The 26,046-nt window shown below is 33.5% G+C and overlaps 1 protein-coding gene across 1 annotated transcript; it reads left to right on the top strand.

Moving 5' to 3' along the window:
* The first annotated feature begins 536 nt into the window (after positions 1-536).
* On the top strand, positions 537-24,668 carry LOC114421792 (UDP-glucose:glycoprotein glucosyltransferase-like). Its single transcript, XM_028387862.1, has 37 exons — positions 537-878; positions 1,571-2,017; positions 2,116-2,269; positions 2,935-3,106; positions 4,151-4,224; positions 5,001-5,097; positions 5,218-5,330; positions 5,438-5,553; positions 6,012-6,069; positions 6,547-6,699; positions 6,836-6,934; positions 7,036-7,173; positions 7,276-7,344; positions 8,011-8,099; positions 8,236-8,398; positions 9,322-9,456; positions 9,550-9,649; positions 9,739-9,833; positions 9,975-10,087; positions 10,226-10,436; positions 10,705-10,773; positions 10,959-11,104; positions 12,938-13,039; positions 13,165-13,312; positions 14,382-14,438; positions 14,530-14,660; positions 15,203-15,291; positions 16,470-16,813; positions 16,941-17,030; positions 17,389-17,453; positions 18,071-18,173; positions 18,300-18,458; positions 18,621-18,761; positions 18,890-18,933; positions 19,006-19,120; positions 23,782-23,934; positions 24,057-24,668. Exons 1-37 carry the CDS (start codon positions 724-726, stop codon positions 24,231-24,233), a joined length of 4,884 nt encoding a protein of 1,627 aa, XP_028243663.1. The 5' UTR covers positions 537-723; the 3' UTR covers positions 24,234-24,668.
* Positions 24,669-26,046: the final 1,378 nt, after the last annotated feature.

The raw sequence follows: 26,046 nt of genomic DNA, 5'->3' as shown, positions 1-26,046 counted from the left end.
ATCCAGTAAAAAAAATCCAATTAAAAGTTATTTATAAGCTCAAATTCCTATTTTTTTTCTTCAAATATATGAACTTATTTTAAAAACTCTAAATAGTGAAGAAACTCACATATTATTATTATATAAAACTATAATACTACATTTTTCTGAATAACTTCTAATCCTATATTATCTTTTAAAACTTTTCATTTTTAATAGTTTATCAAAGCCGCTAAAGATATTAAAAAACTTCTTTTTGTTTTTTAGTAGCCAAAATGTGATTATTATCTGAAAAAAGTAGCAAAGATGTGATCACATTAATTATTAACCAGCGTGCCGTGCCCGTGCCTTGCACGGTAAAAAAAAAAAAAGAAACAGTAAATAAAAACAGAAAGAGAAAGAGTAAAAAGAAATTATATTGATAATACTGTCCAATCAAAACGTAACATATACTAGACAATTTATATATATATTTAGGTATAATTTTAGAAAGAACCTTTCAAAAAAAAAAATATTAATTATAATTTTAGAAACAACCTATGTAACATCAACATGGGATCGCTGCAGTAGTACTAACGTAGTGCAGTCGTCGCCTTTGGTCGTCTCTTCCCAAAAAAACCTGCGAGTCCTCGAAGTGAACACAAAGATCGAAACTTTCGAAGCTCCTCTGACTTCCTCAGCTGTCGGACGTGCAAACGGGGCATCAATTCTGAACCCACATCCATTCTCGCTCCACAAATTCAAATGGGGTGCCTTTGGAGATCTCGATGTCGAGTTCTCATTGTGTTTATGTTGTTGAATATTGGTTCAGCCTTTGCTGACACTCCTCAGAGACCCAAGAATGTTCAAACTTCACTCCGTGCTAAGTGGTCTGGAACCCCCCTGCTTTTGGAAGCTGGGTATGTCCTTCTTCTTCCTTTTTCAAACATTTTTTTGTGTTTTTGTAATGTGGGGTGGTGGTGTTTGTTAGTCTTGTTGAAATTGTTTTGAAGTACACGAATGCATGTAAATGCGTGTGAAAATGGTCCAACTCAATTTTAGTAGTGTGTGTGTGTGTTGGGGGGGGGGGGGGATTTTGAAGCATTATGTGATCTTCTCAAGTGTTTTATGGTGGGAAGAGATTGTTTAGATGACAAAAAGTTCATTAGATTTTTAAGTTTGGCACATGGTGCAGATCTTATGATTCATATAGAAGGATGTTGTTCTAGTGGCATGTGGAGAAATCTTGATTGAAGTTCTTAGTTCAGAAGCATGGTCTGGAAATATTCAGCTGAACTGAAAATCATGGAATTTTTTCTTTTCTTTTCATCACGTGGTTAATTATGAGGATGAGCATGAAATACTTTAGTTGCGTCATTCCCTCTTGCTGTCATGTACAACATGTATTGCTTGTTACTTCATATGCAGCATCCTACTGCAGCTTTTATTGTCTTCTACATTATCATACACTATTTTTCTTCTTTTAAATTTGTCTACAATTTTTAGCCAGTTGTAAAACTTCCATGCAGTGGAACATGTTTGTGGAAGCGGTAATACTTTAGCTTATCTACTTTCAATCTTGTTATAACTTCAATTTGTTGTTTGGAAACAGTGAATTATTATCTAACGAGAAAAAGGACCTTTTCTGGGACTTCATTGAGATTTGGCTAAATACTGAGAAGGATGCTGTTAGCTCTCGAACAGCTAAAGATTGCCTGAAGAAAATTTTGGAATGTGGGCGCCCTCTTCTAAGGGAACCATTAAAATCATTATTTGAATTGTCTCTTATGCTGAGATCAGCATCCCCTAGGCTGGTGCTCTACCAGCAATTAGCGGAGGAATCTCTCACATCTTTTCCCCTAGGTGATGAAAATTATTCAGATAATGAGACTGAGGAAAAGTTGCAAACAGAAAAGAAGATTGAAAGGAGAAAAGTAGATCCCCTGCATGGTGTAATCCTGAAAAGCCATGGAGGAAAATGTTGTTGGGTAGATACTGGTGAACACTTGTTTCTGGATTTTTATGAATTACTGGCGTGGCTTCAGGACTCTGCTGAGCAGTGAGTACTTTGTTACCATTAGTGTCCTTCTGTTTTTTTTTTTATAAAAATTTTCCAATGTTGTTTACTTGTTGTCAATTGTAAACTTTTGCCTTCAGGGTAGGTGATTCGTTTCAGAGACCTGAAATATTTGATTTTGATCACGTCTATTATGAGTTAAGCGTTGGAAGTCCAGTTGCTATCCTTTACGGTGCAATTGGAACCAATTGTTTTAAGGAGTTTCATGTTGCTTTAGTTAAAGCTGCCAAAGAGGTACATTCTTTAACTTTTATTTCTCGTTTTGGTATTAACTATTAGGATCTTGCTAACCAATGCCCTTTAAGTTATTCTAAATGCTTCTATTTACTTAAAAAAGCATGTGTGAAATGATTTTTGTATTCCCAATCTAATAAAAGCTCTTGTTTCCTATAAAAAAAATTTTATTTTTGTTTTCTTAACTGAGCATTTGCCTAGCTATTAAGAAATATTATATGATGTAGTTTCTGTTGTACAAGCCTCCAAAATGGATTCTTTCAACTATCAAATGATGTCAATATAATCCTTTTTTGGTAAAACCCCAGGAGATTTCAATGGAGAGAAGAATGTGAAAAAAATGTGTAAAACTGATAAAAGTAATGTAAATTATTTGAATTGCACCTGAATTATGAGATGTCCATCTTCTATGTTATATAGTCTCCTAGATATTATATATCTCTTCAAGTCAAGTTTAGATTGATATGTTATTTTTATAGTTGTATGCAACACTGATGTTTTTTGAAGATTTGATAATAGGCATGGAGTTTTGAAATGATGAAATCATTAAACAGATTTTTATTGTGGTCCCATATATTAAGATTGGAATATGGAAAAAAACCGTAATGCTTATCTAATATATTTCCCATGCAACTATATTAATATGTTGACTGTATAATTTTTAGGGGAAAGTTAAGTATGTTGTACGGCCAGTGTTGCCTGCTGGATGTGAATTAAATATCAATCATTGTGGTTCTGTTGGTGCTGGTGAATCAGTGAACTTGGGTGGTTATGGTGTGGAACTTGCACTGAAGAATATGGAATATAAGGCCATGGATGACAGTATGGTAAAAAAAGGTTAGAATGATTGACATGTTGAGTGAAGGCATCTAGTTCTCTTTAACTTTGCATATTGAATCACCTGTAGAAGAAAGTTAGTACATGGAATTGTGATTGCCTGATCATCCTTTCCAATTTTTTACTCTTTGTAATATTTAAAATGTCATATTTTTAGAGAAATTATAAAAAAAAATTTAGAGAAATTATAAAAGTGTTATTTCTTTAATTTTATTTGACTTCATGACCTCCATGCTTGCATTGCTATTCCTAGAATTTGATGATTTTGTTAATCCTTGTTAGGACCCAATTGCAAGGTATGGGGCAATTGGATCCTAACAATCCTCTTCATGTAAGTTTCTTTTACTTGCAATTTCTGTTTTTTTATTTCTGATGTCAATTGAAGATTTGAATTAAGAAACTTGTGACATACTTGAGTGATTAGCACTAGCAGATTTAATACGTGTGCACACACACAAACACTTTTGAATTAATTAATTGCATATTACATTTACAAGAAGAATAAACACAAGTGCAACTACTTAAGTACTTGAATTAAAGCACCATGCATGAATCTAAAAATTACATGAATCTAAGCTTTAAATGCAGCTATTCCCAATAGATTTCTTGCAGTTTCCAACAATTTCCTTTCATTCATTTTGCATGGTAATATGTACTAATTCTCAAGGTCTAATTCTGCTGTTTAAAGAATTTTTCCTTACCCTTTATGGTCTTTCTATCTGGTTGAGTTAGTTAGCGTTGGCCTTCTCCAACCTTACCTCAATGCATTGATTCATAAGTTTAACATTCCTTAAAGATTTTCCATCTTGTTTTTCTACAATGAGTTTCAGGTTTGAAGATTTTATTAATTATAACAGTATAACTTCAAAATAGATAATTGTAAAGTACATTTTCTTAGTGTTAAATTTTTTCAGGATTCACAAATTCTTTGGTGTTTTGTATATCGCTAATCCAATTAAAATGGTTGGATATTTATATACATCAAGAGTAGATTAATTGTGATTAAATGATTGATTCTCTCATTAACACAGCTGGGGATTGCAGGTGTGACTTTGGAGGATCCTCGAACTGAAGATCTTAGCCAGGAAGTCAGAGGATTCATATTCTCTAAAATTCTGGTTTGTAAACTCATATTTGTTTTTGGACATACATGTGATAACAAGAATTTTGTAATTTTCAATAAATTTAAACCAATGCTGATGAACTGATATGAAAAGAGAAATTACAATTGGCCAAAGAGTCTCTGATTACAGTCTGATATATATAGGCACAAAGACTCTAACTAGCTAGTGACAGTTGCTGACAACTGTACTAACTAACTGGCAGCTGTATTAACTAACTAAGGGTTAACTCTAACTAGTAGAGTTAACTTACAGAGATATAGCAGAGTATACACTCACAACCAATAATAGAAGATGAGTTAAAAAGAGTGCGCTAGAGATTGTGTTGCTAGCATTTATCTTTTTATAAAATAGTGTTAAATATGATAATATTATGTGCTTTGTGAGATCTAAAGTAAAGTTGTGTCCATTTATCTTCTCACTGCCTTTCAGCTTGATATATTTACCATAGGATATTATTTAAAGTCTTTTTATTGATTAATATGAAAGTTTTTGGTAGGATGAATGAATCTAAGATCCTTTGGCATTGCCCACTTTTTGCATGCTTATGATGTTATGAACATAAAAGAGTGCATACTTTTGAATCAGAAATTTATTTCCTGGTCTCTTTTGTGGGATTAATTTTTTTTTTTTTTGCTTCCATATGGTTGTCAACTCATATTTTTTGCTTCGGAAAATTTCATGACATTATAAAAGTATATTCATTGCCCGACCACAAAATTATCCAGACACTAGTGTTACCAATAAATTTACCTGTTTTTGTTTACTCACAGGTGCGTAAACCCGAGTTAGCATCTGAGGTCATGGCTTTTCGGGATTATCTATTGTCATCAACTGTATCAGACACACTTGATGTTTGGGAATTAAAGGGTATTTAAAATATTTTTCTCTTTTCCTTTGATAATTGGAAAGATTGGAAGCTGGATCCTATTGTAGTTGGCTTCGATGAACTGCTTTCTAAGTTTTCCCCCCTCTTTCCGATTGTAACAGATCTAGGACATCAAACTGTACAGAGAATTGTCCGTGCTTCTGATCCTCTGCAGTCAATGCAGGAAATAAATCAAAATTTCCCTAGCGTAGTTTCTTCCTTGTCTCGCATGAAGGTACATATTCTTGTTAATTGTCATTTATGTTAGGCACTCTCATATTTTTAGACATTTTCCTTGGAAAAAAATGTCTATTATTCTTATGGAACTGCTTCTCATGACAGCTTGAGGATTCTGTTCGAGATGAAATAATGGCAAACCAGCGGATGGTCCCACCTGGAAAGTCTTTAATGGCTCTAAATGGTGCTTTAGTCAATGTTGAAGATGTTGACCTCTATCTGTAATAACTTTTTTCCTACTGATTTCTATACATTATCTTGTGTTATTTCATGTTTGCACCTCATTATAGCTAGAGTTAGTATTATTCAATCCCCTCCAGCACATTAAGAATTTGTTGTCTCATATTGATGGTTCTTTTGATGTTTAATTAGTTAGCACTTGGCACAAGATTGGAAGAATCAAACCCAGGTCTATTTATATACCTAGGGTTTGGTATTGTTTTTATTTGAATTAAGCCTATTTAAAGTATCTTACTTATCGTATGGAATTCCTTTTTTATGTTGAATTAAAGTCATTTCCGATATATATTTGTATATGCTTTGTCAACTAATTGTTATTATTGTTTGGGAGAATTGTTTTTAGGTTCTAAGAATGTAATATTTAGCAGTTGTTTGATCCTGGTTTGGCTGTGCTGAAATTTTTGAATTTCTGATACTATTTTCTTGTTATTCTTTATAGGTTGTTTGACTTGATCCATCAGGATCTCTTGTTGGCTGATCAATTCTCAAAATTGAAGGTGAAAGCCATCTAATTTTCATTTTGTCATATTTTTTCTACTGCACGAATTTCTGTTTAACTGATTCACTGACCTAGTATTAATGGATAGATGAAAAATAGTCATCTGATGCATATTACCTAATGTTGTTTTCAAAAGTAACACTGGATGGTCTCCTAAGAAAACAATTTGTATTGAAAGGATGGAAAATGAGTGAGAGGTGAAGAAGTTAACAGTATTTTTTCCGTAGAAAAAATGGCATGATTACCTGTTTAGTTTAAGAAAATGTTTTGGTTTTCATTTCCTATTTTCATAAATAATTACCAAGGTGGCATTTTGCAATTATTTATGGAAACATAAATGTTTTGTCAAACTGGACAATCCCTTAATTTTTTTTTAAACTTCTATTAATTGCTACTATTTTTTTCTCTTTATAAAACTCAGTTGTGATATGTACATACACCTGAGCTGTATTGTTGATATTCTCACTATTTGCAGATTCCTCAAGGCACTTTGAAGAAATTGCTCTCAACTTCACCTCCTTCAGAGTCCAGTATACCTCGAGTTGATTTTCGTTCTAGCCATGTTCATTATCTCAACAACTTGGAAGAAGATGCTAAATATAAACAGTGGAGGAACAATTTGGATGAGGTGAATTAGTGTGTTTGGATTAGCTTTATTTTTTGTATTAAAAAATATTATAATCAAAGTGTTCAAGAGATTTTTCTGGCTGAAAAACGGTAAAAATTTAGCCCAACCTAACATATTTTACATTTGTTTTGCTTAGATCTTGATGCCAGTCTTCCCTGGGCAGCTACGTTACATCCGTAAAAACCTTTTCCATGCTGTCTTTGTTCTTGACCCAGCAACCCGTTGTGGTCTGGAGGCAAGTTTTTATTTCCTCAAGCTTAACATTTTCACATTATTCATTGTATATGTTTCCAAGCGAAATCTTAGTCACATGCTTTATTGTTTGGAATTTTGCAGTCCATTGATATGATCATATCATTGTATGAAAATGATTTTCCTGTGAGATTTGGGATTGTGTTGTATTCTTCGAAGTTTGTCACACAGTTAGAAAATCATGCTACAAAAGAGCACAGCGATGAAGATATTTCTACTATGGTAATTTTACTTTTTGTTGTTCAGGAATGTGTGATAAATGTCATAAAAATCTTTCTATATGTTTTATTGGCAAGTTTATGACACTTTTTTTTTTCTTTTCAGATCATATGTCTCTTCAGTTATATCAATGAGAATTATGGTGCTGAGATGGCTTACCAGTTTTTGAGAAATGTATGAGTGTGATACTTAGTCATTAGTGTCATCTTCAGTTCACTGTCTTTCCATGACCTTACTGACCTCTGCTTAAAAACTTTATATGCCAGAAGCACATGACTGAAATCCAAAATTAGGAAAGAAAAGTGGCAGATGCAGTTAATATGCTATGTTGAATTTTCATTTTACTCCACCCATCTTAAAACTAACTACATATCTATTTGATATCATTAAAGTTCAAAATTTGAACCTTCCAAGTCGCTTGATTTGACTCAACTTTGAATTGTCAACCATATGACTCAGTAGTCTTTTTTTCTTTTTAAATTCTCCCCTTGTCTATCACTATGCAAATTTGTAGATAATCACTTTCCTATGAATTCAATTATTTATTAAAAAAAATCATGAACCTAGTGTGCAAACATTTGACAACCTCTTAAGTGACTTCATCTCTTCCTCATTAACATGACAATAAAGGAAAAAATAAATCTCAAAGGTTTGTTTACAGGTTTTTATTTATATTGATAAAAATAAAAATATTTATGCTGCCAGAATTAGCATACATGATTAGAAAATGCTATTTTATCTTAGATTTTAATGAAATACATTTTAGCAGTTGTTTTGTGACATTTAAAACTAATCTTATTTTCAATTCAATTAAAGGAACTATATTGTACATTTTTGTAGGTTAACAAATTACACATTGAGTCAGATGGCGATGCTGACGAAGCTCTTGAAACGCACCATGTTGAAGGAGTGTTTGTGGAAACAATATTGTGAGTTTATAGTCCTTTTTGTTGATTAGTATGCTTCTGACATTTGACTAATGTAGTGCTTCATTTTTTTTTAGCAGTAACGATATGTTATAGTTTATTTTTAGACATGAATTAAATATTCTCTGTATTTCTATAGATCAAAGGTAAAATCCCCACCTCAAGAGATATTACTAAAGCTGTATAAGGATCAAAAGTTGAAGGAATTGTCACAAGAAAGCTCTAAGTTTGTATTTAAGCTTGGTTTGTCTAAGCTTCAATGTTCATTTTTGATGAATGGCCTTATTATTGATCCCACTGAGGTAATGATTTTTTGAACATTTTTCATTGCCTTATAATCTTATTTTTTCCTTTTTTTGTACTTTTTCTACAATTTTGCTCTCAATTCACAATATTTTATTTTCTACAAGGTGGTTGGCAAAGACATAATAAGTGTTGAGAGAAAGAAAAAATGAAAATATGTAATGAATTGCTGTGTATTAAAGAGCAAATTATAGAGTCAGAGTCTAATAAGTACAAGGATTTATAGTTACGTGACTACCATAATTAGATGATATGACTAATTACATAATCAACCTATAATCACTCTGTTTACATTAATTCTGAGAGAATTCAGAGAAAGAGAAAAATATTTTTGTAACTGAAAATAAACTGTATCATTGCTTCTTGTAAAAGTCAGTTACAACTGATAGAAGCTAACTATGGGCTAGTTGATAAGCTGGCCCAGACCACTAACTGAAGCCCAAAACAGAAAAAAAAATAAAAAATAAAAGTACAGTGCAAGCATGAGAGTTGATCTCTAATACTACTTTCTGTAATATCTAACAGTAATATTGTGGGCTTCTTTGTAAAATGAGTTCTTTCTCTTTTTTTTTTTTTTGTATGTACTTTTTCTTAATGATGGCAACCCAAAACAAAATAACATAAATAGCACAGGGTACACTTTATGGAGTAACATGCAGATGAGTCTCTTACAATGCACAAAGAAACTCAGCTATCTATGAATTTGTAAAATCCCCTTCACATACTTATCATTGGTTGGCTATCCAAACTGTTGTAGTATGCCTTTGTGTGTTGTTTAACTTTGGATATACTGCATGTGCTCAACTTTAGTTTCAGGTGCCTAATTTTTCTTTGTCATGTATGACAGTGATGTATTAATCAGAGTGATAGTAGAATAAATTTTTCCTCTACTTATTTCTATGCAATTTGTGTTTACTTCCAGGAAGCTCTTATAGATGCCTTGAGTGATGAGACTCAAAGAATACAGGAACAAGTATATTATGGACAAATGATGTCTGACACTGATGTATTAGCTAAGTTTCTATCAGAAGCTGGTATACAACGTTATAATCCTAAGGTATAGTAATTTAATAATTCAATAATGTTAAATTTTGGGAACCTTTATAATGATACACACTAATCAGTTTCTAATGCTAATCCTTTGGTGTAGATTATTTCTGACAGCAAACCTAGGTTCATACCTCTGTCAATGTTTACTCTTGGGGAGGAATCTGTACTAAATGACATTGTCTACTTGCATTCTCCTGGAAGTAAGTTGTTTAAACATTAGAATCTTTAAGTTCTTTTGTACAGTCTGTTTCTTTTGTCATCACATGTGGATTGTTTTGATCCAAACCAGCAATTGATGATACAAAGGCTGTGACGCATCTTCTTGCTGTTGATATCACTTCAAGGAATGGGATGAAATTACTTCAACAAGGCATACATTATCTGGTTAATACCAATATGCATTTCTTTTAAATATTCTTGGTTCTTTTAAAATTAATTTTCCTAATGCCTATTATGAGTTGGACCAACTTATTCGATGCTTTTAAGCATATTTGATGTTTTTGTTATTTGAACATAATGCTACAGATAGAAGGATCCAAAAATGCTCGTGTAGGTCTTCTGTTTAATGCCAATCCAAGTCCTAATTTGTTTAGCCTCCTATTTGTTAAGGTCTTTGAAATCACTGCATCCTTATATAGGTATTTGTTTGGATTTGCTTTTAATTCAAAAGCTGGTTGAATTTTAATAGATTGTTTGATTTCTATTCTCTGATGTCAATTCCTTTACAAAGTTGAAGCACCATTTTTATATCAAATGTTTGAACGCATGGTGTGCAGTCATAAGACAAACGTATTGGACTTCTTGGATCAGCTATGCTCACTATATGAGAAGAATTACATCCTTTCACCTGCTATGGAAGCTGAGAGCACTGAAGCATTTGTTGATATGGTTTGCGAGCTTAGTAAAGCTAATGGGTTACCGTCTAAGGGCTATAGGTTTGCCCTCCCAGAATTTCCTGCTGGTGAAGTGAGAAAACATTTTACTAAGGTACTTCTAGTTTATCTTACTATTTGGACATTTACTTTTAGTTCTTAACAACCCTGACACCCTCCCCTGTGCCTCATACTTTTACTTTTTCTATTTGATACTAATACTTGAAGGAAATGGTTCCCCACTGCTTTTATTTTCCATTTCTGTTCCTCTTTTATGCATTTCATTTTAATTTGCACTAGGTTAAACAATTTCTGAGTTTTTCACTATTATTATTTGTCTGTTAATCATGATAACTTGTATTTATTAATCGTCTTGTTATCAGGTGCAGAATTCTTTGTATAGGGTGCTTGGGCTTGAATCTGGTGTCAATGCTGTCTTCACTAATGGAAGGGTAATATTGTTTTGGTGTCTTCAGCTATTTCATAGTATAACTGATTTCTGATGAATAATTGTTTTCATTGCTTGTTTACAAATATATCTTTGTTCTTCTCTCTCAAAATTTGCCGATGGATTTTCATCAATGCTTAAATTTCCTTATTAATCTTGTGTTCTTTCCTTAATATCTATCTTTAATAGGTAACTTATCCAATTGACAAAAGCACATTTTTGACTGCTGATCTGCATCTTCTGGAATCAATAGAATTTAAACAAAGGACAAAGCACATTGTGGAAATTATTGAAGAGGTGGAATGGCGTGATGTTGACCCCGACACTATAACAAGGTTTCTTGAACTTTGCTGTTTCTGTTTGGCACACCTTTGATTTTTGATTGATTTCTCCATAGATAATTACATATATCGCCTTCCTATGACATGCTTTCTTTTAACTAAAAGATGTTGGAGGGAGGGTCTGGAAAATCAAAGCCTAAAAGTGAGGTGTTACATGATGTAGTTGGCACAATGCAAGTGCACAGATCGTGCAAACAATAAAGTGATGAGATGAGTATAGTTTCCCAATGATTGATTGAGAAACCATTGCTAGCTATAGACCAATTTCTGCAGAATTTATATTCAAGCAAATGAATATGGGAATCAATTGAATAGAAAGTAAGTTTAGAAACAAAAAAAAATAAAGAATTAGAAAGTGCATAGGTCAAGTTTTGGGAGGATGGATGGAGGGAGGATTGAGTATCACTTAAGCAGAAATACCCTACACTCTTCACTATTTCGAAGCAGCAAAATCAATTTATTCAGCGTATGGATAGCTTATCAGATGAAGGTTGGGAGTGGGATCTCAAATGGAGACGCGAACTTTTTGACAGTGAGCTGGATATGGCGGTGAGGTTTCTGGAAGATTTACAAGGTATCAGCATTCATCCGGAAAGACGAGATAAGTGGATTTGGAAGGAGGATGTCTCGGGTATATACACGGCTAGGAACGGGTAAAGGTTGCTCATGGCAAATCGAATTAATGAAAATCAGGATGGTGCTTTTACAGAGCTGTGGAAGGTCAAGGTCCCTAGTAAAGTTGCCCTCTTTGTGTGGAGACTCATCAGGGACAGATTACCCACTAAAACCAATTTGCGCAAGAGGAATGTGGAAATACATGATCCTACATGCCCATTTTGCAAAAATAAAGAAGAGGATGCAGCACACCTCTTTTTTAGTTGCAGCAAAATCATGCCACTTTGGTGGGAATCATTATCGTGGACCAATACCTCAGCCCCGTTTCCAGCGAACCCCCGTATGCACTTCCTCCAACAAGTGCTTCGAAATGGAAATGACACTAGCTATAAAAAATGGCAGTGCTGGTGGACTTCCTTGACATGGAGTATCTGGCAGCATAGGAATAAGATTGTTTTTGAAGAGGAAAGGTTTAATGACAGTAAGATCTTGGAGGATGCCATATTCCTCTGCTAGACCTGGTTAAAAAATCTGGTTAAAGGTTTTGACATGCCTTTTAATCACTGGTCCAGCAATATGAAGGAGGCTTTTACGGGATGAGGGGGGGATAATAATAATAGTGGGGGTAATGGTGACATTAGCAGATTGCTGGTACTATGGTTTCTTAATTCATGTTGTAAACTATGTATTAGGTCACCATAGTCTTACCTAAATCAGTCTCTCTGTAATCATTCAGTACAACTTGTACTGTTAGATATATAATACTATTATACTTTTGCTGATTAAAAAAAAAAGAAAGTGCATAGGTGATAGGTAACATGAAGCATGTTGGGAATCAGAATATAATATTCTGAATTCATTGTAATAAATGTAGTTTATAGACATAATCTCTGATATAGAGGAATCTGAATATCCTCTATTTATGTGTAATTAATACTATAAGCATAAATAAACTCTCATCAATGATGTATTCGGACAAGTGATTTCAATACATAGCGAACTCCCATAATGTGTATTATGTGATGTGCAAGCTCATCTATTCTTACATTTTTCTGCTACTACCGATTTATTGAGTTCTTGGGAAGTTTTGAAGAATGTTGGGTGTGTCATAAGTCCTCTGATTTGTAGTAACTTTAAACAGATTTTTTGTTCAATCACTTCTGTTTGCTGAATATTTAACAATTCATTAATGTTGTCTTATGTTGTTTGCAGCAAATTCATTAGTGATATTGTCATGGCCTTATCATCTTCAATGGCCAAGCGGGATCGGAATTCTGAAAGTGCTCGTTTTGAGATTCTGAATGATCAGCATAGGTTATTTTAATCTGTTACAATGCACTGAAACATTTTTTCCCCTTATGATTTAGTCATTTCTGGATTGCTCATTTATATGTATTATATGATGTCAGTATTTCTTTTTCCATCATTTTTCTGTGCAGTGCCATTATTCTAAATAATGAAAATTCAAGTATTCATATTGATGCGGTTCTTGATCCTTTAAGTCCAACCAGCCAGAGGTTGTCTGGAATTCTTCGAGTTTTGTGGAAATACATTCAGCCCAGCATGAGGATTGTACTGAATCCAGTGGTTGGTTCAAATCTATCTATAGTTCTGTAAACATAAATAATTATTTAATAATTGTCTTTCTATTCTTTTTAGGCATTTGGAATAACAAAAAAGATTGACATTTTTTTTTCTCTCTCATTGTGATTGGATGCGACAAGCCAAAGCATTGCCCTTGTGTTGTTGAACTGTGAACTTCCCCCTAATTTGGCTTTCATAAGGCCTTCTGTTATTCAGTCTTATGTTTGGGCTTTTTATTTTTGAGACAGAATATATGATTACTGTTAAAGAGAAAGAGCAGAGGCATATTGAGACTGAAACCGTGTGTTTGAATACAGCACGGATATGAGTTTATATAGGCTTATTGCACTAATTACAAATAAATGGAGAATATTTGGTTTCCTCTAAATCAGTGATTATGTGCCTATAAACTGTATTTATTACAATGAATGCAGATTGTCAATACTGATTCTCAACAATTACAAAGAATCAGGAGGTTAAGATCCTTCTTATAATAAAAAGGTAATACAGACAACAGAGAACAAAGAAAGCAAATGTACCCAATCTTTCAGAAACCATGTCAGCTTTCCACCAAGTAGAAACCAATTGTCTGATTGTATCCCAAAGTAGCTGCTTATCTAAAGAAATCTCCTTGATGCAATAGTTACACTTCAACCAAATGTGCATGTATCAGTCCATTCACATTATGATCAATAGGCTTGTAGGAGTTAATTCATCTATCCCTCATCTGTTCTACTATAATAATTTTTAGCTTGTAACCTGCCAAGAGCCAACTCTCCCAAATGCCTTAACTGGTTAGGTGAAGGCTCTTGATTAGTTTGATATCCATGATCCATCACACTCCCTCTTGCAAGATCCATTAATGTGAAGGCCCAATCTATCTTGTATTGAAATTTAGCTTTTATTTAGAAGAATGGAGCTACAAGGATTCAACTCCTGATTTCTAGTGATAGTCTTATGCGGGATTTTCTACAAGATATATTTCTTTTAATTTACCTCCAGCAAAATGTGTTGCTAAGTTCTTTATACATTTGCTAATTCGTATTGAATGCTGTTTTTCATCTTATGACAGAGTTCTCTTGCTGATCTTCCTCTGAAGAGCTACTACAGATATGTAGTACCAACAATGGTATTTCTTATTCTTTTAACTCTTAACTCTCTAAGATAATTCCAGACACGATATTTGATGTTAAGTTTCACAGGGTTTCTGACTCTTTCAGGATGATTTTAGCAACACTGACTCTGCAATAAATGGTCCAAAAGCATTCTTTGCAAACATGCCGTTGTCTAAGACTCTCACCATGAATCTTGATGTTCCTGAGTCTTGGCTTGTTGAGCCTGTTATTGCATTGTATGTAATATTTTAGGCTTTGTTAATATACTGATTCTTTTATCATTTTTTTGTTTGCTATTCTTTAATGTAACTGGAGAAGAGTAAATGATTCAGAATAAGTTACACTGGTCTTCCTCATTTCAAATTTATAGTAACCAACTAATGTAACCTATTCATGAAGTAGCTGTTAGACTTATTGAACCATTCTAATGTCAATGTTTATATGTTAGTCCAAATGTACCCTTGTCTTTGTTAATAAAGAAGCATGTTATAAATTTGAATTAATACCGTAAAAATGGTGAGAACATTTAAAAAGAATAAAGGTTTTTGCATCTAAACTTGAATGAGTCTCATTCTCATAATTAGTGACAGACACCAACTCTGGTAGATGAATAATCAAGTTAAATTGTTGAATTAAATTATAAACTTGAATGCTTTGTATTTTTCTGTCAAGTGAAGGCATTCCCTTTCAACTCTATGTAATACATTTCTGAGCTTATATATGCAATGACTACTTTTGTGAATTTTAATAGTCCTTAGTAATATCTCTTATGCTGCAGCCATGACCTGGATAACATTCTTCTTGAGAACCTTGGCAACACAAGGACATTGCAAGCAGTTTTTGAGCTTGAAGCTCTTGTCCTCACTGGTAAGATTGCATTTTGTTTATGAGAAATACAAGCTGGTGACTCCTAGTGTTTGTGATATTATTGTTACTAAATAATCATCGTTACTTGTTAGAATGCTAGGCTACATCTATTTGTGTAGTAGTCTGGGTTCATTAGCATAATTAACACTTTTTTTTTTAAGAAAAAAAGTTATAGAAGAACTTTTTCTTTAATAGACCCTCCGTAAAAAAAACAAAAAAGAACTGCCAAGAGATAACAACAAAAAAAAATGAAACATGGTTTCCCAACCTTAACAGTCCTGAAATTGACACCACTTTTAAAAGTTCCTGTGCTTTACAACTAGTAGAATTCAAATGCCTAATCTTATCCCAAAGAATCTGCTTGTCCAAAGGGATCCCTTAAAAGACAAATAATGCTCCAGCATAATCATCAAAGTGTAGCATAGATTGCTCATTACCATAAAAATTTGGCTTCTTTACTTCTACCATAACGATTAAAGCTAGTCAACAAAATCTAATCCATGGACATAGGGCACACCCTACACACTTGAAATGTGAAACAAACAATTTCATGAAGAAACAGATGCAGAACACTGTAAGAACTAAGAAAATGAGGAACCTACTTTGCTCATTACATGGCAGGGAAAATTAATATAGCCATTTGTGCCTGTGAACCTGCGGTATGTCACTGGTTTAATTTCTATTGAATACTTCTGTGCAATTAAGATGTTTAATATGTGTAGCTATGTCTATAGCATTAGCTTCTAATTTCTCCTTGATTAGCTCTTGTACATGGACTGTTTGCATACAAAACACAACAACAACAACAAAGCCTTTTCCCACTAGGTGGGATTGGCTAAAGCCTAAAGGGATCATACGATGCCATAAATTACTGTCATATGTTTAAGTGTAAATATGGACCATTTACCTCTAAATCTCTCTTAATGGTTTGACTTGATAGTTTTTCTTGGTCTCCTTCTACCTCTAACTAATGAAGTATCTTCCATCTGGTTAAACATCTTTATTGGTGCTTCTACGGGTCTTCACTAAACATGCCCAAACCAACTAAGAGAGGCTCTATCAATTTTCCTACAATTTCTCTAATTATCATATTCCTAATTCTGTCTTCTCTTCTATGTTAACAATCATTAATGAGCACAGTGTACTAATCTATTGTCACTCTTGTCAAATCTAATCAGGTCATTTTTCTGAGAAAGATCATGACCCTCCTCGGGGACTTCAGCTGATCCTTGGGACGAAAACTACACCCCATTTAGTTGATACCCTTGTGATGGACAACCTGGGATATTGGCAAATGAAAGTCTCACCTGGAGTTTGGTACTTGCAGCTTGCTCCTGGAAGAAGTTCCGAGCTTTACATTTTAAAGGAAGATAGTGAAGGAAATTATGATAAAAAATCATCAAAACTCATTACTATTAATGATTTTCGGGGTAAAGTATTTCATATGGAAGTAGTGAAAAAAAAGGGCAAGGAGCATGAGAAATTACTCCTTCTTGATGACAATGCACAAGATAATAAGAAAGTGAGTGCTTTCTATTAAAAATTGTTCTTTAAAAACATACGTTTTGAAGTAGAAAATGATAAGCACTATTATTGAAAGGAAAAAGCTAGTGCAATCCATAATAGATATCTTCATGAGATTTTTGTAGGGAAGTGGCTTGAATTCCAACTTCTTAAAATGGGCTTCTGGTTTCATTGGCAGCAACAAATCATCCAAAAAGGCTGAAAAAAGTCCACAAGTAAGTCTTTTATTTACTTGTCTGTTAGTTTTCCGCCCGTCTATTTTACAAAAATCATCATTTATTATATTTCCTTGAAAAACTTATTACTTTTCAGTATGTTAAATTACTGATTATATAAAAAGATTTTATCTGATTGATGTTGCTTTTATGCTTCGAAGCTTTAATTGATATAATGATTTGGCATTTTTACATTGGAATGCACAATTTCTCCGTTCAATATGGTTTAATGTGTTTCTAGACACACCCTAACAGATGGAACATTATTAAGTGTTCACCTTGTGCTTTGTCCTTCCATTTTTATTTTTGTATCTATCATTTCCAAAGTTGTAACAGATTGAACCTTTTTTCCATATAGGAGAAAGGAAAGGGTGGACGACATGGAAAAACTATTAATATCTTTTCTATTGCTTCTGGGCACCTGTAAGTGGTTCTCTTATTATAAGTTGTTCTTATAATTTTCCTTTCGTGTCTTTCCCTTTTAGTTTTGCCTTTTAACATATTTCTGTTCAAGTTCAATCCTTTATTTCAAATTTAAACAACGATTACTATTTGTAATGTATCATGTTGGAAAAATTGCCTTGTACAGAAGAAAATATCATTTATTGATGTTTTATGCTTCATGGAATGGGACCAATCATGTATGTTGATTCAGATTCCGTGGAATGGGATTTGGGGTTCCATTGCAGAATACAATTTTGGGTTCACGTGCCTTTAATTAATAGAAAATTTAGGGACGTTAATTTCAGTTTTACTGACCTCAATCTTTCAAACAAATGTTATACACTTCCAAATGCATGCTAACTATTAAACTCCATACTTGGAGGAGCTATAAGGTAGGTTGGGTGGTAAAAGGAGAAGGGAGGGAGGGAAAGGTCCTGGGTTCGATTCCCCTTGCTAACAAAAAACTAACATTTGCCTATAAAAAAAACTCCATACTTGGATTCTATAATATTTTTTCATATTTAGTTGGAGCCTGGTGGATTTTACTTGTCATCAGGAATGCAATCTTCACTTTGTGCTTCTTGTCAATTTGCCAGATATGAACGCTTTATGAAGATTATGATTCTAAGTGTTCTAAAGAATACTCATCGTCCTGTTAAATTCTGGTTCATAAAGAACTACCTCTCTCCTCCTTTTAAGGTTATATATCCACCCAAGTTATATGCTTACATTTTAATTCATTTATATATTGGAACGTTAAATGGTTAAAGTAGAATGATGAGTTTGCCTGACATCCTGAACTGTTTTGGTTGACTTAACATACAGGACTTGATTCCACACATGGCCCTAGAGTATGGTTTTGAATATGAACTAGTCACATACAAGTGGCCCACATGGTTGCATAAGCAGAAAGAAAAGCAGCGAAGAATTTGGGCATATAAAATCTTATTCCTAGATGTCATTTTCCCCCTTTCTTTGGAGAAGGTACCACAGTTTCTTCTTCTTCTGCATCAAGTTCCATGCTTTTTGTTTTTGTCTTTTGCACTATTAATTTCAATGTCACACTACACAATGCTGTGACAAAGATAATGAAGAATTAAAATCCCTTACAGGAAAATCTGTCTAAAATCTACCAATATTATGCAGGTCATTTTTGTGGATGCTGATCAAGTTGTTAGGGCAGACATGGGAGTACTCTATGACATGGATATAAGAGGAAAACCCCTGGCATATACCCCATTTTGTGATAATAATAAGGAGATGGATGGATATAGGTTTTGGAGACAAGTAAATGTCACTGTTGAAATTCTAATTATTGTTCAATTCCAATCCCCATGATACTCCTGATTTTCGTCATGCCCATGTAATTTTAATGCAGCATTGGCAATAAATAACCTTTTCTCCTTGTGTCATAGGGTTTCTGGAAGGATCATTTGCGGGGAAAACCATACCATATTAGGTTAGTGGCTACTTTTTATATTCTATTGCCAAATATAATTTCAATGCTTACTGTTTCAATTTCTGTTTTCAGTGCTTTATATGTTGTTGATCTGAAGAAGTTCCGAGAGACTGCAGCTGGAGATAATCTTAGAGTTATATATGAAACACTAAGCAAGGATCCAAATAGTCTAGCCAACTTGGATCAGGTAAGAGGTTTAAGTTTAATAGTTCCTTTAACCTGCAAATGAATCCTTACTTAAAAGAGCTTGTTGTTAAGCAAGTTTGACTGGTTTTTGTAGTCCCAATATAAAACGAAAACCCAGTACATTTTAAATGACTACTTTATATCAAAACTTTTTGAATATGCAACAACAATGAGTTGAAATTTTCAAGAATATAAATAGAATCCTTTCACAAGGATCTAAAATTTCGTCCCAGTTCTATAGGAGAATTTTAGGAGGTATTTGTCTTTCACTCGGACAAAATGATGAGTCGGGTATCGATACTTGTACAAGTGTTTACTATACTGAAATGTTGTGTGTAATTATCATACACACTGATTTATTTATAATCATAGGTACAATATAATTAAGGAAACAGAAATCCCTACATATCTGTACAGATATACCTAATTTCCCTATTTGCACTCAATCATATCAAATCATATATTTAACATTCCCCCTCAAGCTGGAGCATATATGTCATATTCAAACAAGCTTGTTACAAATATAATCAATGTGAGACCGCTTGAGATTTAGTGAACACATCTGCCACTTGGTCACTAGAGCTGACAAAGTCGGTGGTGATTTCTCCTAAGTGTACTTTCTCTCTCCCAAAATGACAATCTAGCTCTATGTGTTGACTGTTCATGGAAAACCGGATTTGATGCAATGTGAAGAGCGGCTTGATTATCACAAATAAGCTTAGTGCCTTGGGTGTCTCCAAATAAGAACACAATAGCCAGAGGTAGATCTTCTGTCTGTTGGTGATCCTGCCTAATCAGTATCAGAGTAACAAATGATTTTAGAATTGCCTTTGTCCTCATCTAATAGTCCGTTTTTCCGGTGAATTCTTGATATATCGAAGGATACATGTGACAGCATGCCAGTGACTATCACAAGGTGCATTGAGGAATTGGCTTATCACACTTACGGCAAATGCAATGTCTAGCCTGGTGACAGTGAGGTAGTTGAATCTGCCAACGAGTCTGCGATATCTTTTCGGGTCTTCCAGTAGTTCCCCCTGATCCAGAAGAAGCTTGAGGTTTGGATCCATGTCACATGGACGGCAGTCAACCATATCAGAATTTCCAGAGCATATTTCCTCTGGGAAATGACAATAACCGAAGTGCATTGAGCAACCTTAATGCCCAAGAAATATTTTAGCGGACCAAGATCCTTCATCTGAAATTGACTCTGAAGGTGATATTTGAGTTGGCGGATACCATCAGAGTCATCAACATTGTATCTCACACTTACAGGTCTGCTTCTTCCTACCTTCCTGTGTATGATTGTTTATGCCACTCATAAAGAGAGCGATGTTTCCATGATTATCAGCACAGATAACAACACTTTGAGAACTTTCTGATAAGGGTCATGATATTGTCACAATCATCACATTACTGGTTGTCAAGGTAATCCACATCACTAATGTATTCAGCAATAATTGTCATATCCTTGATTAGGTCATCAGCCCTCAACAGTATAACCTTCACATGAATCATAAACAACCATAAGGGGAGGGAATTCACCTCTTTTAGACATAGCAATGCAGTGTTCTATGGTGATCACTGAATTCCTTGGAAATAATCTTTATGCCACTGTTTTTTAGTGTGGCTTGATTCACAGATCTAGGAGCCTTTCCAGGCAAGTATGTCAGGTGATCACTGAATTCCATATTTAATGCTGTTAAAGCAGAAGCAAGGTCTCGGCAGGATCTTTTGTAGGAACAAATGGTAACAATCTCCTCTGTTTCTCATGTAATATCAGAGATTGTGAATGTTTCCGACACTTCTTCGCATCTCGAGAAGGACGCATGTCATTAGCATCACCATAACTTCTCCAAATCCCGAAGAAATCAATTATCTTCAAGAGAAAGTTCTCAAAGTCTTGCTATCTGAGCTGATAAGTGTGTAAACATCACTCACTTTATCAGTGGCATTGACAATCATATACAGGAAGGTAGGAAGAAGCAGAAGTGTGAATGTGTGAGATACAATGTTGATGGTTAATGCAAGGTTTTTTTTTTTTGTTGCTACTTATTAGATTTGAGAGAGTTTAAAGAGAGAGAATTCATAGAGGAAATTGTATTATTGAGAAAAAAATCAAATTGTACAAACAGTTTCACCTAGGGTATTTATAGATTTTAATACAGAGCAGCTAAGTCTAACTAACTTATGTTAGTTAGAAATGGCATATAAACCAGAACAGAGTGCATAGCTAAACTACTGCTGTACAAATATTGAAAAATAAGAAAATACATAGGAGTAAAACTATACTCCAATAACTAGTGATATTTCTAAGGGAGAGGCTTTATTATGATTATAATGGTCATGAGTATCAATACCTGACTCGTCATTTTTGTCTAAGTGAAAGACATAGGTACCTCCTAAAGTCCTCCTATAAATCTGGGACACAATTTTACAATTTGAGTTTGGACCTAATTTAATCCCTCAAAACCGACTTGTGAGATGAGGGTTGCACCCCCACTTATATACATTACTTTTTGCTTTATCATTAGTTAATGTGAGATCTCCAATGCACACCCCTCATCAAGGACTAGATATCTCGAGTGTGAAGCTTGCAGAGCTAGACATCTGCGGATGGTCTGTTAATGGTTTGATAGCGGGTGACTAGGCAGGTCTAACAATAAAGGCTAGGATACACTCAATATCATTTAACAATTGGATTTGGGTCTAACTTAACCCCACAAAACCAACTTGTGAGGTAAGGGTTGTCCCCCACTTATATACATTGCTTTGGCCTTATCACTAGTCGATGTGGTATCTCCAACACTTAGAATTTGGATTTAAGGTCTAACTCAATCCTGTAAAACTTGCTTGCAAGGTGAGGATTACCCAAACCTTATAAGCAATACTTAGGCCTTGTCTCTATGGAATTTGAAGCCCGTAGGTAGCCTTTTTTGGCTTAGGGGTGACTAAAATTAAGACAACTTTCCAACGCCTCCCTCACACCTAAGGTTATGCAGGTGGTCCAGCAATGAATCTAGGATAAACTCTTATATCATCTTAAAATTTTCGCTTAAGGCCTAAATCAACCCTACAGCCGGCTTATATAGTAAAGACTGGCGAAGCTTTATAAACACTACTTAGGCACTAACTCTAGTCAATATAGGATCTCAATCCCCTAAGAGCTGCATCCTCTCTACAATGTTAAACTTAGCCTTTCTGGTCAGCCCCTCTGTAGGTAGTCCTTTTTGGCGTAGGGATGACCACAATTAAGGTGACTTTCCAACAACTTCATAAGATGAAGGCATAAGGAACCACCATCTCTAAACCTTATCAAAGTGAATTCTTAAAGAACACGTAGCCTCTCTGCAATCCATTAACCAAAAATGAAAGGAAAATTTGGGGGCAACTTTATGATATGCTCTTTGAATCTGTCTTTGGTGTCTATTGATGAGTGATCATATTATAAATTTATAACAGGTTGTATAATTTATTTAGAGAATATTTAATTTGATTATTTCAGTATGTTTATACCCATTGATCAAGATGGTATTTCCGTATTTGTTGGAAACACTGATCACTGTCGGAAAAAATTTACAAGACTGCTCATGTACAGCATGTTCTTGTTAGCAAGGCTTACTATATGTTTGGCGGCTTTGTTATGGCTTAAAAGTTACTTTCAAGTTAAAGCCAAAAATAAAACTTGACAAAAAAAAAAGTTGTTCGGAAACCTAAAAAAATAAAGTTGTTCGGAAACCTAAAAAAAAAAAGGTGTTCAGAAGTTTTTATTTTTCTCACTTAAAAGCTCTTTTAAAGTTAAAAGTTGTATGGTAATTTTTTAAAAAATAATTAAATTAATTATCAAAGTATATTTATAAAAAAAAGTGTTAAATTAATTTAATTCATATTTAATGATAATAAAAGTAAATTAAAATAAATATTTAAAAAAATAATTTTAAAAAAATTGAAATTACTTAAATTAATAAAATTTTATTTTAGTGATAATTTGCAAACAAAAGTACAAGTTATGGAAACTTTCTCAGCAACAAAAAATATATTGTTAGAAAAGCATCGATATTCCACATAAAAGCTGCAGGGGCACGCTCATATAAGAAAGGAGGAACTGAATTTATTTTAGAAAAAGAAATACATGAAAGACCGGTAGATGGGATTCGAAGGAAGGTTGTTGCTAGAAAAGCTCCGCACAAGCTATAAAAAAGCTACTCCATGGAGCTCCTTATTTTCATCTTTTAGTCTTAAAAATAAGCTACTTATAATTTTAAGGACTTTTATATAAAGTGTGTTTGGCCCAGCTTTTACTTTTAAGGAGAAAAAAAGGCAAAAATAAGCTGGGCCAAACACTACCTTAGTGTTGAATCCATATCATTTTTGTGCTAGTTGGAATCTGGTCCTTCCTTCTTACCATTTGAAATTTGAAAAATTATTTCAGAATTTTTGAAAAAGAGCCAATTACATAAATTTTATGAATGGATAAAATTGGATCTTTGGGACTGTAAAATCAAGTTACTGGTTTCGTAGTATATTTCGTATTATTTTTTATGAAGATTAATCTTTATGTAGTTCCAATTTATTTCCCATTAACCTTCTGTCTTTTGAATGCATGTTTTTGTTATTGGTTTGAGGTGCCTTTTTGCTAAAATTTGCCCCTAAATGGTCTAGGATCTTCCTAATTATGCTCAGCATACCGTGCCTATTTTCTCTTTGCCACAAGAGTGGCTATGGTGTGAATCATGGTGTGGTAATGCTACAAAATACAAGGCAAAAACCATTGATCTGTGCAACAATCCCATGACAAAAGAACCCAAACTGCAGGTAAATGTTTTGCTGTTTTATGTTGTGTTCATGGAAACTTGTTTCACATCGCAGCTTATGTTTTTGCACTCCTCTTTGTCTTCTATGTCCATTTTTTTACTACTTTTATCTCGGAACATTAGGGTGCTAGACGAATAGTTTCTGAGTGGCCAGACCTGGATTTTGAGGCAAGAAGATTCACAGCACGAATCTTGGGTGATGATCAAGAATCAGAATCAATACAACCCCCTAATCAATCCAAGGACTTGAATAGTGAAGGTTCATCGAATGAGGACAGGGAATCCAGGGCTGAGTTATGAACTAGAGACAGATGTTGTGCAAGTTGAAATTTATCCAAGAAATCTATGATCCTTGCAGCAGTTAGTCACTGTCTAATATATCGGCATCCATATCCAAACACGTATATGATAACTTCTGCGAGTGCAATGAAGATTTGTAGTCTCAGCTGGCCAATTCCAAGGTCTCAAAAGGAGATCTTGATTAGAGGAAAATTTTAGTGAATTTGAATCCTACCTTAAAATTTTTTACTGTGGACATAGTAACCTATCAGGTCATCTAAATTCATTAATGTTATATACCAGCAATCAACCCCTCACCTTTTTTTTTCAGGACAATTGTTTAATACAATGGGGAAGAATGCTGGATTTTGTGAATGTCAAATATTACAGTGATAGTGTTAACTTGTTACAAGTTTTCTTTCAGCATCAACATAATTTTTGGTGATTATTCATGTGTCTCTCACACTGTGGGTGCTTGAACTTGCTGGTAATAGACCGGAACATAAGAAAACCACGTTACTTTTATGAGAAATTTTGAGAAGTAAATTTTGCTAAGCTGGTGAAACTAATGTGCAGATTAATGGGTGTTTAATTTTGACTTGCGGCTTCATTTTATAAAATTTCGCTACCACCAGCAATGTTTTACGTTTTATTGAGGAAGAATAACTTTGTTTACATAAGAAAATGTTAAATTGTTTGCATTTTTATCAGGAAAAAAAAAGCCTGATATTATATATTCTTCCTACTTTGGTGTGTCAATAACTAACCGCGGCTCTTGAAATTTTTTGACTGAATTCTGCCAAATTTCTATGGTTTTATTTTATCATTTTGTATAACTATGAAGCATTTTTCTGTAAGCAATTGTCTATGATATCTATTTATACAATTATGCACCTACAAGAATTTGTGGACCTCTCATTCAGTCAATTATTATCATTTTTTTACAGTAAGTCAATTGTTATCACATAACCACATCATATTATCTATAATTATATTTTAATTTAATTTGAAGGTCGATGAAAAGGTTTCACCTTATCATTTAATATGCTACTATTATATTCCTTCAAAAGAAAAACTGAAGTCTAATAATTAGCTCTCAATCTTTTCTTTCTGTGACCTGTGTATCTGTCTAGATGTCATAATCCTTCCGAATTCTTTTTCATTCATGCTCAAAACAATATAGTGCTGATGGACTTGTGCAAATTTTCCTATGAAAGTAGTTTTATTTCTACTATTCACTCACTCATTCCTTTTTCTATACTTTCGCACAGTTTAAAGTACTTTAACTTATATTCATAATTTTATTCATAAAGAAATTACGTATGAGGTGAAAACAGACCCAATATAACTGTAGCATTCATAATGAAACAATATAATCTTTTGAAGAATAACCAAAATTGATTGTTGTTTATTCAGATTTCATAGTATAAAAAAAAAAAAAAACTTTTTCCACTTACTGTAAGACAAGAGTAACTTTAATAAATCTTTGTACATACTAAATATTATTAATTCAATCATTAAATTACATTTTTTTTTATTGAATAGGTCAAATCTATAAATTTTAATATCATTTAAAAATTATCCGATACTTCATTATATAAATTTAGTGTAATGTATGCTTTTAAAAATATAAATGAATGTTGACTATACAACAACATATCTGGTGAAAAAGTCATGTTTATACAAAAGTGAGAAGAAGAATAAATCTGAATTATATAATTTATAATGATTAAGATTTAATGTCATGTGATAAAGTTAAAAAAAGTTATGATTTTTTTAAAGAAAAATTCACGTGATTTATATACTTTGATCTTGGTAATTTATAATCAAACTT

This window comes from Glycine soja, chromosome 8 (genome assembly GCF_004193775.1).
Source record: "Glycine soja cultivar W05 chromosome 8, ASM419377v2, whole genome shotgun sequence".
Classification (NCBI taxonomy): Eukaryota; Viridiplantae; Streptophyta; class Magnoliopsida; order Fabales; family Fabaceae; genus Glycine; species Glycine soja.
This window is presented reverse-complemented; position numbering and strand designations above follow the sequence as displayed.

Bases quoted from the DNA above. Each gene is read 5' to 3' on its own strand.
- LOC114421792 (XM_028387862.1), top strand. From the start codon at position 724: ATGGGGTGCCTTTGGAGATCTCGATGTCGAGTTCTCATTGTGTTTATG. The intron at 3,107-4,150 runs GTTAGAATGATT...TGGGGATTGCAG, and splicing joins TGACAGTATGGTAAAAAAAG to GTGTGACTTTGGAGGATCCT. The intron at 5,098-5,217 runs GTATTTAAAATA...CGATTGTAACAG, and splicing joins TGATGTTTGGGAATTAAAGG to ATCTAGGACATCAAACTGTA.